The following is a 12,211-nucleotide window of genomic DNA, read 5'->3' on the forward strand; positions in this document are numbered from 1 at the left end:
CAGGTTATTTTCTCAGCTTTTCCTGAAACCATCCTAAAGCTTAGGTTTCCGCTTCGGATCTAAATTTAAGAAAAGGAAAACATTTCTTCTAATCAGAATGGGGACGAAGCCATGAAGGAGGAATCAGCCAAGTGTTTGTTGGCACAACCCATCAAGCCCCGTGAGGTCTGCCACTTCCATATATCTGGGCCAGCAAACGTCTCTTTACTGGTTGGTATTGTGTTCAAGCGTGTTGAACTTGGAAGCAGAAAAATCCACAAATTCAGGACACAGCTCCTGCACCAAATAGCTCTGTGACCTGGGACAAGTTACATAAGGGCTCTCGATGCCAGCTGCCAAAATCAGGGTTTTTGATGACTAACATATCACATTTAACAAGGCTTGTATCATACCAAGGACCGCGCGAAGTGTGTTATCTTAGCTGATCCTCACCACGGCCCTGTGAGGTAGAAAGTACTGTCATTACTCTCATTTCCTGCCTAACAGAGGCAAGAACGGGCTTCGAGGGGCTGAGGTGCTCGCCCTTGGACAGGTAGCTGGAAAGTGGCCACGCTGGGGTCTGGAACAGGGTAAGTGTGACTACAAAGCCCATCTGGGACCAATGGCTGTTTTGAGTTTGTCCACATAGCTTATTAAAAAAAGACTATTGAGGGCACCTGGGTGGCTCAGTGGGTTAAGCCACTGCCTTCGGCTCAGGTCATGATCTCAGGGTCCTGGGATCGAGTCCCGCATCGGGCTCTCTGCTCAGCAGGGAGCCTGCTTCCTCCTCTCTCTCTCTCTGCCTGCCTCTCTGCCTACTTGTGATGTCTCTCTGTCAAATAAATAAATAAAACCTTTAAAAAAAAATAAAATAAGACTATTGAAAAAAACTCCAGAAATTTCACATTAACCTATGCAATTTTCACTACTTATCAAAAAAAAAAAAATGATTAAATCTGGAGACCCTGGGTCTGCATTCCCATGTGGCAGTCATTGCTGGAGCTGGGGCTGCTGTCCCTTCTAGAAAGGGCACGCACTGTTCTGTTTGTTAAAATCCCTGCTGGGCCTTCCTTCCACCTGTATATGAATTAACTGGCCGCTGAAACCTTCTGGGTTTGTAATCTTACACCTATCTGATCCTATCTGGATTCAAGTTCAGTTCCAAATAAACACCCAGAGTGATTAGAAGTAAAGAGAATATTGTATGCTTAAATCCCTCCCTCTTATGCCTTCTGTTGACTAAAGGATAATGTCTAAATGCCTTACCGTGGTACAGAAACATTAAGAGCTGCCCTCTGTCCAGCATCATTTCAGAGAAAGCCTTGCCACTTGGCTGCACTGAATATACTATTCTCTGAACGCACCGTGCTATCTCATGCCTCCCTATTTTCAGCAAGCTACTCTCTCTGACTGAATGCCTTTCTCCAACTTCGGTCTTGAAGGCTCCTATTTATCCAGCAAAACCCAGCTCAAATGGCATGGCCTAGGAATTTTACAAGCATTATCTCATTTAATTCCCCCAGCAAATTTGTGGAATGGGAGCTGTCATGCCCAGTGCATAGATTGGGAAAGTGAAACTTAGGGAAGCTAAGGGAATAATCAAGTCAAGTTACAGAGTTAGGGGGTGGAGGGCTGAGATCCAAACTCAAGGCTGCTGTCTATCGCAGTCTCTGCTTATAATCATTCCCTTATTGAGAGGTTACTTTACAAAAGAGTGAAGGAAGGACGAATGAGGGTTTGGGGAGGAGGATGTGGAGAAGAGTAGGAAGAAAAGGAAAATCCCTGAACCATCAAATTGCTTGCACTTTGTAGCTATGACTTGAAGTTCCATAAACATCTCTCCCTCCCCAGGAGACCCCTAGAAAGCTGCTCCCAGTCTGCAAACCTCATTGATTTTGTTGTCCAGCTTCATAATTTCTACTGGCTTCATGAGTTTTTTCTGAAAAGCACTCCGGACCCTCTGCCAGTCTTCTCCTTCCCTAGGAGAGAAGCAGAATTATATTTAGGGCAAATTGAAAGGAAAAGAAAGGAGAAGCAAAGACACACACCACCACCACCCCCAGTTCTGCAACTATGTGAACCATATAATCAAATGAACACAGAATCATGGCAAGAGCTCTCCAGAGGATGTGAGCATTGGAATATTTGGGGCTCGTTTGACAACAGAATGAAAAACCACCTTCCCTCCCCACCAGAGATGACGCCAGAAAGGTGAAGTCCAGGTAATTTGGGCTCAGGGCTTTTGAGGTGCCCTGGCCAGGGTTGATCTGGGAGGCCCGATGCCTCCATTCTCAGCAGGAAGAGTGGGCACCAGAACCTCCCCTTCATCAGCAACTGAGAGCTGTTTGAGGAAAATTTTTCCTCTCTTAATCCATTGACTTGGGTTGAAAGTCACAGTCACAAAACACCTCAATCCTAGAATTCTGTCATTGCCTCCAAATAATACACAGTCAGAGGTTCACTGGAGCTGTAAAAGTCTGTTCTAATTATCCACTTTCTTCCTGACCCCATACCAGACCACACAGCCTGTGATGCACCACGCATTACTATGGCTTTTAATTCCAGTAATCATACCTGAAAAATATAACTATTTGGCATTACAATTTGAATTTTTTTTAAAAGCGATAACTTGTTAAATGCTAACAATTAGAAAGCAGAGGAGTCCGCTCACATAATGGCATTTATGTATCTAAAAGAATGCCACTGTGATGTCCTACCTTTCTGACTAGACTGGGGTCTTTCTGGAGGGGGAACGGGTGCCCTCCAGATAGGAAGGTAGCTGTCAAAAGCAAAAGAAGTTAATTTCTGGCTTGTGACCTCCCAAGAGGGGATTACAGGCGATCGTAAGGGATAACTTTGTATATAATACGTTGGCCTGGCAGGCTGACTTCCAAACCTCAACCCGCCCAAAAGTCCGACCACCACGATGTGGGTAACGCTTTTTCATTGAACAGGCACGGCCCTGCCCGGTTGCCAGAAAGAAGGCAGGTGTTGGGCGCACAGTGCGGCTCTTCTCAGCCCACTCTGATCTAGCAAGCGTTCGAGGCTGCCCCGGGTGCAGGCTTTCGTGTTCCCCCGGCGTACGGGGGAACAACCGCTGAAAACCCTCTCCCAGTTTTCCAAAGCGTCAGCTCCAGCCCCCATCCTGCCTCTTGGACTCACAGGATCAGCAGCCCGTAGCCCTCCTTGCGATAGTCGCGATAGGCCTTCCAGGGCTTGATCTCCAGCCGCTGCGGGTGCGCGCTCTCCGTGCGGTACAGCGCTTCCAGCAGGCACGGCGAGCCCAGGTGCACCGAGTCGAAGGAACCCAACTTCATGCGGAAGATCTTGCCGTACTTCCTATGGTACTCCGCCTGCAGCCGGCCGCACCGAGTCAGCGCGCATCCCTCGCAGTCCCGGGAGCGCTCCTCCCGCCTCCCGCCTCCCGCCTCCCGGGGCCGCCGCTACCGCCACACTCGAGCGCACTGTGCGCCCGGGCCGCCCGCCCCGCCGAGGGTTTGGAGCGCAGGGCAGGGAGGGGAGAGGGAATTGGGGCGCGACGAGGCATTTACCAGCGTGTCGTGCTGTTTCTTGAGGCCCCCCTTCCAGAGAATCTCCGGCAGGCTGCCCAGCAGCGGCCAGTTGGTGGGGCCCGGCAGGGCGGCCGCGTCCTGCGCCTCGCCGGGTTCCATCAGCGGGCAGAGGGGCACCTCCCGCGGCCCAGGGGGTGCGCACGCCGCGGACGTCACGGGTCTGGGTGGCTGCCCCAGGTGGCGCAGCTGCTGGAGGAAGGCGACAAGGGAGCGGCTCTTGCCGATGGGGGAGCTCATGGCAACGGGGGACACCGGGCTCTTGGAAGTGCGCGGGGACCGGGAAACGCGACTTGGCTAAAGAGGGGCCGGCGGGATCTGGGGCTTTGGCGATTCTGGGTGACAGGGGCAAAGAGGGCCCGCAGGTGCGATGGAGGGCGCGGCAGAGGAGCAGGGAGAAGAAAGGACCTTCGGCAAGGATGCTTGGTGCTGCCGCGTGCGGCAGCCTCAGGGCGCGGGTGCGGCCGAGCGTTGGCCCCAAGGGCTGGAGGGGTGCCTCTGGGGGTTGGACCCGTTCCCCCTCCAGAAGAGGATGGGAAGGGGGACGTGGGTCCGCCTGTGGATCTGCGAGGCCGACGTCCAGGTCCGGGGCGGCGAAGAGGAGGTGTCAGGGAGCGTGGAGAGATGCTGCTCGGCGCGGCGGTTTCCTCCGATCCCTCTCCACGCTCCATGCCCAGGGACCATGTATTTATGGAGACAGGGTAGGCCCTGGGTGGCCAATGAGCACGCCGAGTAGGGCGGAGAGGGCCCGGCTGGCCTGGCTCGCAGGGACGCGGGACCCGGGGCGGGGGGGCCGGGCTGGGGGTGGAAATAGGATGGAGTCAGCGAGGTGAGCGAGGGCGCCTGGGCTTCGGATGACGGGTGCGCTGCTCCCCGGGCGGGAGCGCGGCGGACTCCACCCGGAGTTCACCGGGTGTGCGCCCAGCGCGCCTCCCCGCCCTGCCCCGGCGGGCAGGAGCCGACAGTGGCGGCCGCGCGGCAGCCCTGCGCTTGCACAATCGCGCTGCCGGGCGGGCGAGGTCTCCGAGTGCGGCCGGGGGAAGGCTGCCGGCGCCTGCTGGGGAGCCCCCGGAGCCCGCAGCCCTCCGGGGAGCCAGTGCTTGCCAGCCGGGACGGAACTCTTTTTGGAGGAAGGTTGGCTTTCTGGGCCTCCCAAGGTGGAGGTGCTGGAGACTTAAGTGAAAGGCATCCAGAGAGGGCATTTCACCTTCGGGTGTTCACTTGGGCCAGGCGAGCCCGCTGGGTTTGTGGTTTCCTCCCTGGGGGCTTCATTTTTTGGTTGTTAGGAAGATTTAATGGATTACCGTAGGTAAAGCACCACCCGCAGAGCCTGGCCGGTAGTCAGCACCCATATAGTTTTGTTACCCCTCTGGGGAGTTCGGAAACGCGGTGAAAGCGAGGTTTGCTGTGGGCTGGCTTGCCTCTTCCACGTCTACCGGCCGCCTCTGCTTGGGACACCAACTGCCCCGTGCAAAGATGCGCCCGTGCAGCCCCACCAACCCCCACAAAGTCTCCTAGCCAGGCGCGGGGCCACACGCACGCACACAAGCACTCAACTTCTAGAGCCTTCGTGGCTGGCCAGAGTAGAACTTGCTCTACTAATTCAGGAAGAGAAGTTGGAGATTTTTGTTGATCGTTTTAAAGTAACTCGTGGTCTGTCATTCTGACCCGCGCAGGAACTAAGGCCCGAGTCACGTGACCGAGCCTTTTTTTGACCCTACTTTTGGCCACTCTTCCCCGGCGAGTTTATTGTAAACCTCTGGTTTGTTTCTTGAGAATCTTCAGCAGTCCACATTGCGCTTGAACTCTGTCATTTCAGATTTGTCCTGAGATGTTAATGACTGCTAATGTTAATAAAAAGAACTCTGTTAATATAATGTATCATATTAATTATAATGTTACTTATGTTAATACAATGTATTTTGTCTACTGTTACAGTGTATTGGTAAATGCATTATATCTACTTACATTGACATCTATTTACATACATACATACATTCTATAGTACATAATATATATCACATATGGTAGATTATATACTATATGTACTATATACATCTTATATAGTATACATATGAGAGCTTTCTAGAGCTTATGATAAACCAGGCACTTAAGCTGGACATTGTACAAAAGTTTTCCCATGGAGTTCAGCCCAATGATGAAAATAAAGGAATCAATAAGACTGAAGCTTAGAGAGTTAAGTCCGATGTCACATGTGGTTCATGTGGGATTCAGACCCCAGATTTTCTGATTCTAGCCCTTATTATATACATCATGCATTTTACATCATCTTTTGTTAAACCAAGAACATCTCAGAATATTGGGAACATTTCTTAAGTGGGAGTATCACCAAGGTGGGGGGGGGTTATGGGATCAGTTTGAGTAGGGCTGTGTGATACAACTTTGCATTCTGTGCTAAAGGTGGTTAAAAAAAGAACAGCCCCAAACAGAAGATGCATTTAGCGGACTATTGTGTATCTTGCTTCTGGCAGGTGCTTGACACATAGTGAATGGTCAAAAAATAGCTGTACTGTTGAGTCGGACACTGAGTTATTCCCCTTCCTTTGCTTTCTTTTCTTTCTCTCTCTCTGTAGGTGCACCCAAGAAGAAAGGGAAATAATTTCATATTTTCTAGATTTTCATATGAGTTTAGTGCTGTGTTGCCTTATAAACTCCCAGTAGACCCTTGGCAGCACAGGCAGTCTTTAGTGTCATAACAGCCAGCGAGGACTTTCTGATTTCCAGGAGATTGGTTTCTCATGGCCAGTGGAGAAAGTTTCTGGTCATTTTTATACTGGATTGCAGAGGGAAGAAGATTGGTTCTTGTAAACTTTGTTGACATCAAGACATATCCATCCTTGACAAGGTGCAGCTCAATTCAAAATGACTGCTTTGAGCCCGGTCCCAGAAACACTCTTCCTAACCGGGCCTCATACCTAGCTCATTACTTCGTCTCTGTGAGTCATCCTGCCTGGGATTCTGCTGGGAATTACTAATGAGAGATGTGGAAGCAAATTATAAATGCCCACCATCATTACCGAGACAGGCCCAGGCCCTCTGTTTGGTTCTGGGAAATCTTACCAAGTCTTGAATGGATAATTATACTCCAGCCGTCACACCGAGCCACTAAGGATGACAAAGTGTGGTTATATGTGTGTGTGCATGTGTGTGAGCTTGTATGATGAGGGTAGAGTGGAAAAGTCCTTGGAAGGTCAATAGCTGGTTTCCACTACTGAAAAAAAAACAAAATTCTTCCAAATGCATTAAATGGTAGTATATTTTCGTGCTTCAAAGCTTTGACTGAACTTGGTGTAAGTCCTAGATCTGCTTTCTGACTGTGGATCTGTGGAGGACTTACCTCCCACATCTGAGCATGGATGGTGTTAGAACCAACATCACAACCTGAGTAAAGCCCCCACACTTCATGGAAACAGCAGGGATAATAATAGCCAACCTCATGAGATTTGCTGTGAATACAATGCAGACAGAGTTCTTAGCACAGGAAAGCGTTCAGTGAATACTACCTCATAGCCTTACTATATTGCCTGGCTCGGTTTTTGCAAACTGCGTGCAAGAGAGACAATTTGTAATGTCTCAATTATTATCCCTTGTGTCCAACTTAGTATTGCACTTTTGACAAGGGAAACTGTATAATTGAATGAAGCCAAAGGAATATTAGCTAAGAAATGCTGATGAGTTCAAATCCCAGCTCAGGAACTTGGTAGGCAGATAAAGCAGGGAAGATATCTCTGTAAGCTTCAAGTTTCTCATCTCAAAGTGGTGATAATGGGAGCACCCAGCCAGTGATGTTTTCCTGAGGATGACAAAGCATTGAAAATCCCTAAGGTATAATAAACCTCTCAAATGTTTATCAATACAGTTACTAAGTACAGGAATTGGGCTCTCGAAAAATTAATGTCATAATCTCTATGACATTTGTCTCAGAGTTCTCTGCCTAAGTAGACAAAAGCCTCCTTGAAATTACAGACATTGTCTCCTTGGTTTTGCCTTTTCTGGAGCATAGGACATAGAGGTGTTTACCTTGGCCAACACCCAATAAGCAAATAATAGACCTTTAATTATTGAAGATTTCCTCATTCTTCAGTGAAAAGAGAAAGACCAGTATCAATGCATTCTCTGTGTTGTGAGGAGGGAGTTGTTGGTAAATCCTGGAAGGCTTTATTTGTGTGTCATATAGAAAGCAATTCTGTATAAATAATAGTGTTAGTCTCCACGTATTGGGTTGAAGTCATGAATCCACCACTCACAAGCTGTGTGGCCCAGGGCAGGTTATTTAACCTCTGTGAACCTAGTTTCCTCATTCATAAAATTGGGGGTTACCATACCTGCATCTCAGGAAGGCTGAGATGGATACTTGAAATGGGTAGAACACAAACACTATCTTCACAAATATTCATTGGGTCCCATATATGTTCATGATTTCTGAGTAGAATTCAGTCCTGTTGGTAAGTTAGAGTTATATTATAGAAAAATGTATCTTAAATCTTCCAAAACATAGTTACATAGGGAGAACTTTTGAGAAGTTTCCTCATTAAAGGAGCTGTTCCATTTTGAAGGAGGTGAAAAACACAAGGTAGACACTCAAGTTTATGAATCATTTTCCTCTTACTACAAATTATAATTTATTGAGGAGCTCCCGTGCGTGTGCCAGATATTTTACTATCGCTTCCAACCCAGTCATACTGTAAAATAAGTATTATTTTCCTTTTTATAGGAGAAAATGTATTTCTTAGAACACTTAAGCCAGACCTGAGTTTGAATTTACCCCACCACATATGACCGAGTTAGTTCACCTTGTCCTCATCTGTCAACATGGAAATCATAGTGACTCTTCTATACTTTTACAAATTATAGCTATAATAGTTTTACATAGCCACAATCCTATGACTTGAATTCTAGTTTGCTTTAGGATGTCAGCTCCCTGAGGACAGGAAGACAGTCTGTCTTGCTCTCTGCTATTTTCTTAGTACCTGTACCTATGCTTGGATTGGTTTAGAGCTTCCATAAATATTTGTCAAATAATATACTGTAAGATAACAGAGATTAAATGTCTTATTTGTTATAGCTGTACTTTTTGAGTTGATTGATGCTGTGGTTCTAGTGAAACACAGTTCCTAGTAAATAATGGGTTTAATGACAAATTTTATATATAAAGGAACATTTTATTTCATTTTTTTCTTTTTTGAAATGTCGGAGAAAACAGAAATCTGTACAAAGAAGACGTGTACTCTTTAATAACACATATCCACATGAAAGTGGACATAATTGGTTAAATGAGTTAATGTTGTAAACAGTATTTGTTACATGGTAAACAGTATTAGCTATTATTATCAACAATAGTTTTGGAAGATATAAGTATAACTATTGGCTCTAGAGTCAAGTTAAGCTGCCTAATGAAACAATCCATCGATTTTGGAAAATTCCATTGGTACTATCTATGTTTCATAACTGACTTTAACATGATGTCATCATTACATCATCACATACCTACTCTACACTTTTCTTGCATGATATAACTTGGCTAATTCCGTCAGGGTGAAAATCGGAGAAACTCTATGGTAGAATTATTATTGCTCATTATTTTGGACGTGAAATATATTTTGCTTCACTCCCATGTTTCAAGAGCCTGCCTCAACATATCTTCTTATGGCTGCTGATTTGCATGGAGCATTGTCGATCTCTGATTGTGTTTTGCCAGAGCACCACCAGTGCATACTTCCATAGGCAATAAGCACCACAGGGGACTGGAGGAAAGTACGTGTGCAGTCTCCTATGAGTCAACTCCAGGATGAATGGGACTGCATATCTGATTGCTTTTCAATATTCTTGAAGTGCACCAAGGGAACTATTCTGAAACAAGAAAACACTAGGAGAGCTCTTTTGTCCTTAGGAAAAATAAAGTTCAGTAGCAAACGTCAGCTAAGCCTCATGATCTAGATCCCACAACCTGACCTTCCCCTGCCAGAGAACAGCTACGCAGACCTCCCGGTGTCTGGTTTTTGTGCAGCGCCTAATGGTGATGGTGGTAGCAACGAGGGGGAAGCCATTCAGAGTCGGATCCTATTGCAATTTGGAGAAAACACTTTGGGATCTTGTGTGTTTGTGTGAATACTCACAGATTCCCCTGGAATCTGTATTTTACCCACGCCTCTGGGTGATTTGTATGCACATTAAAATTTGAGAAGCGTGCATATTATTATTCTATTGTACAGGAAAGAGAAAGGAAACTCAGGGTAAGTCTTTTGTCCAAGTTAGAAAGTGGTTGGTTCAAAACCCAAGTCTGTCTAACTCCAAAGTTACTCTGCATTATTGACCAAAACCAAGTTTATTGTCTCTAAAAATAAGGGTTTCTCCATGGGTACAAATGCTCCCATACTAACACTTTCTCTTTTCTTTCTCTTTTTCCCTTTTTCCTTTCTTTATGTTCTTCTGTAATTTTTTTAAAGATTTTATTTCTTTATTTGAGAGAGAGCGCATGAGCAGGGGCAGGGGTGGAGGGAGAAGCAGACTCCCCACTGAGCAGGGGCGCAACGAGGGGCTCCATCCCAGGACCTTGGGATCGTGACTTGAGCTGAAGGCAGATGCTTACCCAACTGAGTCACCCAGGTGTCCCTCTTCTTCTGTCGTTGTTAATGAATGAGTCCTTATGTTCTCTTAAAAGTCAGTGGTAGGTATGTCACAATTTCTTATCTTAAGGTATTAAGGAAAAAGACAAAAAGCCCACTCTTCTTATTCCAGAAATTACGTTTCTGCCCAGGCAGTGGAAACGCTTAATGAGCTGATGGACACCGAGGAGCTCAAGTCAGGGGCTCCCTCAGAAGTGGAGCCAACATGAAAAATGTCCGACAACCACCCTTCATTGAAGTCCACTGAGAGAGCTACGCCAGGAAACCTCCTGAGGTCTCTGGGTTCTGATAGTCATGACCCAGTAGGAAAGAAGTTAGCATCATAAAAGCTCTTCCCACTAGCTAGAGACTTGAGAGGAAGTGGATTATTTCAATAGCGAGCATCTCACGGTGACTGTGTGGAAGGGACCCTCCCAGGGGAATGAGTAAAATAACCGGGGCCTTCAAAGTCTCATAGGGCAAGTTTAAATTCCAACCTGCACCTCAAAGCTCAGAATCTCAGAGTTCCAGGATGACGGGAGGAAGCCAGTGTGGGCTCCGTAGGCAGGAAATCCGGCTCAGCCACGGAGCATGCCCACCCCCGTCACGCACATACACCTGCCTACGCACAAGCGGCCCTTTGGTCACACCCTCCAGTACCCGCACACCCCCCAACACACCAACCTGCCCCGACAACACACTCAGCCATACACATTTCAGCTGTTCACTCATCCTGTCAAATACATTGTCCGTAAGGTAGTGGGTTAAAGGTTAGAGGAAGAGAAACTTGGGTTTAAAGCATGACCTTGAACAAGTGACATCCTCTCCCTGAGACTCGATTTCTGCTTCTGTAAATGGCGGAACTTACTTCATAGAATCAGTTCAAGGATTAAATAAGACGACGCATTTGAAGCCTGTAACAAGCAGTCAACACTGGCAAGGAAATCCTAGCTAAAGTCCTATTAACTGAAGGCAACGACAGGGGAATGTCTTAATTCCCGAAGGAGTGCTTTTTTGGTGGGTGTTTTGGGTGGGTTTATCTGTGGTGGAATTTGGGGGACCAAGTGGCATTTTTTTATATGTATAATCCTATCTTCAGAAGCCTCTATCACATGAGAACAAAGAGAAGGTTCCTAAAGGGAAACTTCTGCAAGATATCTTGAAAAGTACACACCAAGAAAAAACATCCAGTGGTCGTGGCCATCCAGTGAGTTGTAGGGGAAAAAATACTGAAGGGCTTACATTCTCAAGGATGTCGGAAGAAGGTGCGAATAGATTTTTCTCTAAATGTTAACCGGGAAGATAATTTGGGGCGTTTCCTCCATCATTCACCCCCGAATCCCACATGGTTCACCCCAATGTATGCCCCCTCCTTTCTTACTATAGGACTCTCTTCCTGCTAGTTCTGCCTCAAGTGGAAGTGCAGAATGAATCTACACAGCAGAGGTAACATGTTCAGGTGTAGCTTATGAATGTCATGCTTTTCCCAGCTTTCACCATTTCTGGGGATCACCACAAATCCAGAAGGTAAATACCGGGTTGACTATCATTTTGCAAACAAGGAAATGTAGGCTCAGAAATTGTGAGAGACCTTCCCGTGGCCACACAGTAAGTTTGTGGGAAAGCTGAGAATCAAAGCATGTCTTCATCCACCTTCGTTCATACTCTCCAGTGTTCCGTCTTGAGGATGATATCCTTCTATACTTTGGATGATTATGGCATTGTCCTTAAATATAGATGGCAAATACACCATTCTGAATATTTGAACTTAGGATATTTTAAGGAACCCTAAAATAGGGACATTGGCACCCCTACAGAAGCTGAGGAGGCTCAGAAAATTCCCCTTGCTTGCAAACTGGTGCAGCCACTGTGGAAAATGGTATGGAGGTTCCCCAAAAAATAAAAGATAAGAAATACCATACGACTTAGTAATTCCACTCCTGAGTATTTACCCAAAGAAAGTGAAAACACTAATTCGGAAAGAGACACACACCCCTTATGTTTATTGTAGCACTATTTACAGTAGCCAAGATACGG

The 12,211-nt window shown here is 46.6% G+C and overlaps 1 protein-coding gene across 2 annotated transcripts in view; it reads right to left on the reverse strand.

Moving 5' to 3' along the window:
- Positions 1 to 4,294, reverse strand: part of CYP24A1 (cytochrome P450 family 24 subfamily A member 1) — a 344,657-nt gene extending 340,363 nt beyond the window's left edge. For both annotated transcript variants that reach the window (XM_082745605.1, XM_082745604.1), the window contains exons 1-3: positions 3,531 to 4,294; positions 3,142 to 3,332; positions 1,865 to 1,958 (exon numbers count right to left, since the gene is read on the reverse strand). In XM_082745605.1, coding sequence (XP_082601731.1) covers positions 1,865 to 1,958; positions 3,142 to 3,332; positions 3,531 to 3,788 — 543 coding nt within the window. In that variant the 5' untranslated portion in view covers positions 3,789 to 4,294. The remainder of the gene's footprint in view (positions 1 to 1,864; positions 1,959 to 3,141; positions 3,333 to 3,530) is intronic.
- Positions 4,295 to 12,211: the final 7,917 nt, after the last annotated feature.

This window comes from Mustela nivalis (genome assembly GCF_964662115.1).
Source record: "Mustela nivalis genome assembly, chromosome: 8".
Lineage (NCBI taxonomy): Eukaryota > Metazoa > Chordata > Mammalia > Carnivora > Mustelidae > Mustela > Mustela nivalis.